The 6898-nt window shown below is 50.6% G+C and overlaps 2 protein-coding genes across 2 annotated transcripts; both read left to right on the top strand.

Moving 5' to 3' along the window:
* Nucleotides 1-340: 340 nt before the first annotated feature.
* F5B22DRAFT_660301 (trehalose-phosphatase) lies at nucleotides 341-3526 on the top strand (the record flags this gene model as incomplete). The annotated part of the gene is made up of 3 exons (XM_047980265.1): nucleotides 341-874; nucleotides 929-2858; nucleotides 2913-3526. 3 exons carry the CDS (start codon nucleotides 341-343, stop codon nucleotides 3485-3487), a joined length of 3039 nt encoding a protein of 1012 aa, XP_047826599.1. The 3' UTR covers nucleotides 3488-3526.
* Nucleotides 3527-4915: 1389 nt separating this feature from the next.
* On the top strand, nucleotides 4916-6787 carry F5B22DRAFT_650750 (averantin oxidoreductase; the record flags this gene model as incomplete). Its single annotated transcript, XM_047979361.1, has 6 exons — nucleotides 4916-4999; nucleotides 5053-5541; nucleotides 5595-5625; nucleotides 5693-5889; nucleotides 5964-6126; nucleotides 6228-6787. The coding sequence occupies 6 exons, from the start codon at nucleotides 4916-4918 to the stop codon at nucleotides 6785-6787; spliced, it is 1524 nt and encodes a 507-aa protein (XP_047826598.1).
* Nucleotides 6788-6898: the final 111 nt, after the last annotated feature.

The raw sequence follows: 6898 nt of genomic DNA, 5'->3' as shown, positions 1-6898 counted from the left end.
TTCTGCCGTTTGATCTTCGTTTGGGGGCGGCCTGGTACGCGCCCCCTTGTGATGTGCTCCTCGACCCTCCCCCCCCCCCCCCCCCACGGTCACCCACGACCAAAAACCTCTCTATCGATCCCTCCACTGTCACACCAATGCTGCTCTTGGAGCTTGATTTACTGTGTTGACGCTACCGAATAATTGTTCCCGTTGCTCCCCTGCCCTGTTTTCAAACTATTTATTATTCCCTCTCCTCACACTCTGCTTCCCTCTTGTTCTTGCTTGTTGAAGCCTGGCAGTCGTCGGGTGATCAATCGTATCCTTTGAAATTGCGGTCGGTTCGAGCAACTAAGCAGCCATGTCAGATCAAAGCCAGGAAACCCCAAAGGGGTCTCATCAGCTCCCTATAACCCAAGAATCTCGAAACAACCCCATTCCTCCGCGGGCCACAGTCGGCGAGAACCCAGCTGAAGGTGATAACAGCAGCAGCTCACCCGATCTTGCACACCAACGCGCGTCCAATATCAATATCCCTGTTACTCCGGGAATTGTCCAATCTACGTATAAAACCCCGGCTTTACCACAGTCCAACGAATCTGAAAGTCGGGGCTATTTCACCCAAGATCCGAGACAACACGACCGTCCTTCCAAACGTAACCACTGGGACGTGACTCCGGACGGAACCTGGCCGTCTTCCTCGCCGTCTGATCTAGTCAGAGACAACATGTCAGGCGAAGAACTGCTAAGGCGGATGAGCCAGCCTGCCTCCGGCCAAGCAGAGACTCTTGCTGACATCAAAGCTGCAGCGCCTGATCTTGCACTCACGGGCAACATTATATCAGTAACTTTTACTACTCCGCACACCATCAAATATCGTAGTAATGGCGAATGGGTACGTGAGAATCACAGGGTATTTCAAAATGTGGTCTAACACAAGCGGAAATAGGAGCTAGGAACGCGACATGGTTTGTCGGCTTTATTTGACTCTTTCGCATATCTTTCTTCCGATGAAGTCCCTTGGAATCACTCAGTACTCGCCTGGACGGGCGAAATAGACTGTTCCTTCGAAAACGATGCGTCTTCCAACGAACGCGATACTGCTAACATACCTGGATTAAGCCACCTCACAGCGCCTATACCTGTAGACGGCAATTTACCACCCACCCCGCCTAATGCAGATGGCCTGTGGATCTCGCGGGACCACCAAAGGAATCTTGAGCGCCGACTCGCTGAGGATAAAAAGCTGAAGACAATACCTGTCTGGCTGACTGATGATAAAGATGTGGACGACGATGGTATCACGCTGTATGACCAATCTCGATGGAGACGCTATGCTGAGCATTCCTTGTACCCCCTTTTTCATTATAAACAACAAGAGCCTAGCGACGGACGAGCCGATCGCATAGACTGGGCCAATTACTACCGAGCCAATCTCCAGTTTGCCAACAAGATCATTGAGGTGTACAAGCCAGGCGATATTATCGTCATACACGACTACTACCTCCTTCTGCTCCCCAGCATGCTACGGCAGAGAATCCCGAATATCTATATCTCATTCTTTCTGCATTGCCCGTTCCCAAGTAGCGAGTATCTGAGATGTCTGCCTCGCAGGAAAGACCTACTGGAGGGCCTCATGGGTTCAAATTTAATCGGTTTCCAATCCTACAGCTATTCGCGACACTTCACCAGCTGCTGTACTCGTATCCTGGATTTCCCTTCAGATGCCTCTGGAGTTGACGCCTTTGGGGCTCGTGTCGAGGTTGGGGTGTTTCCTATTGGCATTGATACGGAAAGGGTGAAAAAGCTTGCCTGGTCGGAAGAAGTGACGGAAAAATGCCACGCGCTTGGGGAAATGTACAAAGCGAAGAAGATCATCGTCGGCCGAGACCGACTTGATAGCGTTCGAGGTGTGACCCAAAAGCTCATGGCCTTCGAGAGGTTCCTGGAAATATATCCTGAGTGGCGGGAAAAGGTGGTTTTGATTCAGGTCACATCGCCCACGAGTAGGAAGGAGGGTAAAGACGACGCGGATAACAAGGTCGCCAGCAAAGTGAACGAACTGGTCATGAAAATCAACGGCGAATACGGCAGCTTGGGATTTTCGCCGGTGCAACACTATCCGCAGTATCTGGAACCAGATGAATATTTCGCCCTTCTCAGGGCAGCGGATATTGGGTTAATCACATCTGTGCGGGATGGTATGAATACCACAAGCCTCGAATACGTGGTGTGTCAGCGTGATACCCATGGACCCTTGATCCTATCAGAATTCAGCGGTACTGCGGGGAGTCTGCGTGACGCAATTCATATCAACCCATGGGATCTCACCAACGTGGCAAAGCAAATCGACAATGCGTTGACAATGTCTCCCGAACAACGTCAGATTATGCAATCTGGCCTGTACAATCATGTTACAACGCAAACTGTTCAGAGTTGGATCACCAAGTTCCTACGGAAACTAGTCGGTACTCTAGCATCCAGCCGAAATGAGAATGCCACGCCCGTCTTAGATGGCACTTCTTTGCTCGAACACTACCGAGCTGCAAGCAAGCGTCTGTTCATGTTTGATTATGACGGCACCCTCACCCCCATAGTCAAAGACCCGCAAGCAGCCATACCTTCAGAGCGCGTCATTCAGACTATCAGGGCACTGGCCTCTGATGATCGCAATGCGGTTTGGATCATATCTGGAAGGGACCAGGAATTCTTGCAGCAGCACCTAGGTCATATCAAAAACGTCGGTTTCAGTGCCGAACACGGCAGCTTCATTCGTTATCCTGGCGCTGAAACTTGGGAAAATCTAGCCGAGAAGTTAGACATGTCCTGGCAACCAGAGGTAGTGAATGTCTTCCAGAAATACACGGATCGTGTCCCAGGTATGTACTATCATTGAATCAAGTCTGCTGGCGCGCATACTAATAACGCGATAGGTTCATTTATTGAGCGTAAGCGCTGTGCGCTTACTTGGCACTACCGTCAGGCCGACCCAGAGCAAGGTGTCCATGCTTCCGAGGCTGCATTTGACGAACTAAGGTCCACGGTGGCCAAAAAGTGGGAGGTTGATGTAATGACTGGCAAGGCCAACCTCGAGGTTCGGCCAACGTTCATCAACAAGGGTGAGATTGCCAAACGACTAGTGCATCAATATGGCTCGAAATCAGCCCATCGGCCAGGCGAAAAGATTGCCGGCCAACAAGACGGTGTAAATGGTGGCGCTGAGCTGGGATTTGTCCTTTGCTGCGGCGATGACTTCACCGACGAAGATATGTTCCGTGCGCTCAACGGGCTTACAGGCACTCACCTTCACAACGAGCACGTCTTTACAGTCTCAGTGGGCGCCAAGAACAAGGTGACCCTTGCTAAGTGGCACGTGCTAGAACCTGAAGACGTTGTCGATCGCGTTGCGCTTCTTGCTGACGTGGGACTTGGTGGTGATCCTGCAGAACATTTAAGCCAAGTCAACCTTGCGGCTGTGGCTGGGCTAGAGGGCCATGTGCCCACGTAATTCGCATTGATAGAAAGACTTAGCGGTAGAATGACAATAGAGCTCTTTACGTAGTGCCTTCTCGACGACACAAAGTATTACTGCCACGCTAGAACGAGGACACCCTGTGAGCATGAATAGCCTACTTTTACGAGATGAAGCAATTCAATACACCTTATCAAACCTACTTTCTTGTGAGAATGCGTCTATCCCGTCTGTCGTAGTTCCGAATCTCATTGACACAGTTTACCTTTGTATGGTATATGTGCATTTTTCGGATGACATTGTCTTACACGCGTACAAACGCATACAAGCTGCATATGCAGTTCGCCTTGCACTTCGTTTGTACGAAAGGCCATTGCAGGCTGTTCATGATCATTCAAAGACACGCAGGCAATATTGGGCAGGATTGGAAAGTGAGGTTATATAGACTTTGCTTCTTTAAAACAGACCCCAGAGACCTAGGCGGTCTGGGCTGGTAGACCAATTGTGTATAGAGTCGAGTCAAGCCACCAAGGCCAAGATGGAATTGGTTGGTCACGGACTCATGCAGCCTTAGTTGATCATTATATTGTGAGTAACATCAAGCTCCAAGCCCAGATCTCTGCCCTTGTTATACATTGCTAGGCATGAGGGCACAGACATAACTATAACAGCTATATAAAACTAGTACATCTAGAACCACCATCCTTGAATCATAAGATCTGGAAATGCGGCGTCCGACAGTGGAGGAATCACGCCATGTTATACTCGACCAGTCTACGCCTTGACAACGCAGACTCAGCTTGGTGTAGAAGTTAACGAATGAGGTCACATCTACACACCAACCCACCGCTTCCCCGCGTCTTCTACCGGTATGGCACCCTACAATACTACACTGTTACTGCACCTCGATAACCGTGATCTTGCGTGTAGCAGATAAACCGAGCTGTCATAATTGGGTACCAAGGATTTGAATGTCGCAACAATGAACTGCTGCTAGCAACTTTATGAAAACATTCGGCTTCTCCTCTTGCCGTTCCGAGGTATTGTCCGGGCCGACAGATGTATAGCATCAGCTACCTACCTATCTACACCGACGAAACAGTCGTAATTACGCAAATGTGACAGGTAATAACTGAGACATGCGACGCATCATGTGGGGGGTTCGCCTAACAGAACGTGCAGTTATGCATCTGGGTACGTTGGAACCAACGTTATGCGACCAACAATACAATCGTTGGACTAACCCATGCTCCTCTTATAGGACCCAAAGGTGGGAGACCACGCGGGAATAATGAATACGAGCATCCTCCGATCCTCCGATATAGCCCCCTTTCCACGGCATCAACTATTATACCTCGGTCTTATACAACATATAAGTACTGGTAAGAGGGTAGCTTCTAATCGGCTATTTCCCTCCTCCTCTACCATCATGTGTTTCAACTGTATTCGTCGTTGTGACTGATTATGGCTATCGCAGTGCCGTTGTCCAGCCTGCTTGGCCTAGCACCCTCAATTATTGTTTTCTCTATCATCGCTCTCCCTATTGTCGTAAGTCTGTCTTATGTCGCCTACTCCTTAAAGCATCACTAACTGATCTCCAGGTAATCACGTACTACGCGGCGATCTCGGCGTACAATATCTGGCTACACCCCCTTGCAAAATATCCTGGTCCTCTCTTAGCAAGAGCCGGCCCATTATGGATGATACGGTCGTACTTCCATGGCACAATGCCGACTGATCTGCTAAACTTACACGAGAGATATGGACCTGTTGTGAGGACTTCACCCAATGAATTATCCTACATCAACCCAATCCAGTGGAGGGAGATATATGGCTTCAAGTCACATGGGCAATCGGAATTCGTTAAAGACCCAATATACCATGCTGCGCTCAAGCCCAACATCTCGATTCTCAACTCCGATGCACGCCACCATAGCTATCTACGCAGACTGTTAGCTCATGGCTTCTCCGAGAAATCCTTGAGGGGACAAGAGCCTGTGTTGAAGGGATTTGTAGACACCTTGATCCGCAGACTCCACGAGGAATGCGGCAATGGCGAGAAGCCGGTCGACATTAGGGACTGGTACAACGTAGGCCATTGTGCATACCATCACGAAGAGCTAGTCAGACTAACACTCAGCAGTTCCTGTCTTTTGACGTTATCGGCTATCTAAGTATGTCTTAAAAGGGTGTTTACTTGGATCCTGCGGGACAGCAGATACTGATTAATTATCTAAATAGCCTTCGGGGAATCATTCAACTGCCTCACCACAGGAACATTCCACATGTGGGTTCACATCTTTTTCAGCGCGGGTAGGAATTTCGCGTACTATCAAATGAGCGCTCGGCTACCATCTTTCCTCCGACGCCCTTTCCAACGATATTTCATCCCTGACAAGGTCAAAGAAGACCTTGCGACGATTTATTCACTCAACGAGGTATGCCATTGATTTAGTGATATCAATCTCTCGGGAAAGAAGGCTTAGTGCTATGACTAATGCAACGAGAAAAGGAGAAAACCAAGCACCGTCTCGAGAACGACCCCTCGGTCCCCGACTTCATGGATAACCTGGTGGATGCGTACAAGTCGGGCAAATTGTCGGCGGAATCGCTCAAGGAGAACACGCAGATTCTCATCGGGGCCGGGAGCGAGACCACGGCGACATGTCTAGCGGGTAAGCCGTGCTTTTTTTTTTTTTTTCGCACATTCACTTACCCCCCTGATGTAGTAAGAAAGGAAGAGAGAGAGAGAAAGACACTGACTCCGATTTTTAAGGCCTTACTTGGTTCCTGTTCGAGAACCCGCGCGTGCTAGAGAAGCTGAAGACGGAGATCCGCTCGCGATTCAGGCGTCCGGAGGAGATCACCGTGGCCGCCGTCAACGAGTGCAAGTACCTCCTCGGCTGCATCGAGGAGTGTCTGCGCATGTACCCCCCGTCGCCGCAGCCCCACCACCGCATCATCCCGGCCGGCGGGGCCCTCGTCAACGGCGAGATGCTGCCCGCGGGCACCTCCGTCAGCATCCCCATCTACGCCATCGCCAACAGCCCGCTCAACTGGACGGCGCCCGAGGCCTTCGTCCCGGAGCGCTGGACGGGCGAGGACCCGCGCTTCGCGCACGATAGGCGCGAGGTGTCCAAGCCCTTCTCGTACGGCCCCCGGAATTGCATCGGGCTGAACCTCGCGTATGCCGAGATGAAACTCGTCGTGGCGAGCCTCGTTTGGCACTTCGATGTCGAGAATGCTACCGAGGGCGATTGGATGGATCAGAAGGTGTATCTAGTCTGGGAGAAGGGCCCGTTGTGGGTTAAGCTGCGGCCTGTTGTGCGGGCTTAGGGAGACAGGGAGATGGGATATTGAGAGGAGACGGAACTTTTGCCACGCTCTCTGATATTCGCGCTCTTTTTCCTTTTGGAAATCACGGTCCCAGCAGATCTGGAGTCTCGG

This window comes from Xylaria bambusicola (assembly GCF_022495145.1).
Source record: "Xylaria bambusicola strain CBS 139988 unplaced genomic scaffold F5B22scaffold_58, whole genome shotgun sequence".
Taxonomy (NCBI): domain Eukaryota; kingdom Fungi; phylum Ascomycota; class Sordariomycetes; order Xylariales; family Xylariaceae; genus Xylaria; species Xylaria bambusicola.
This window is presented reverse-complemented; position numbering and strand designations above follow the sequence as displayed.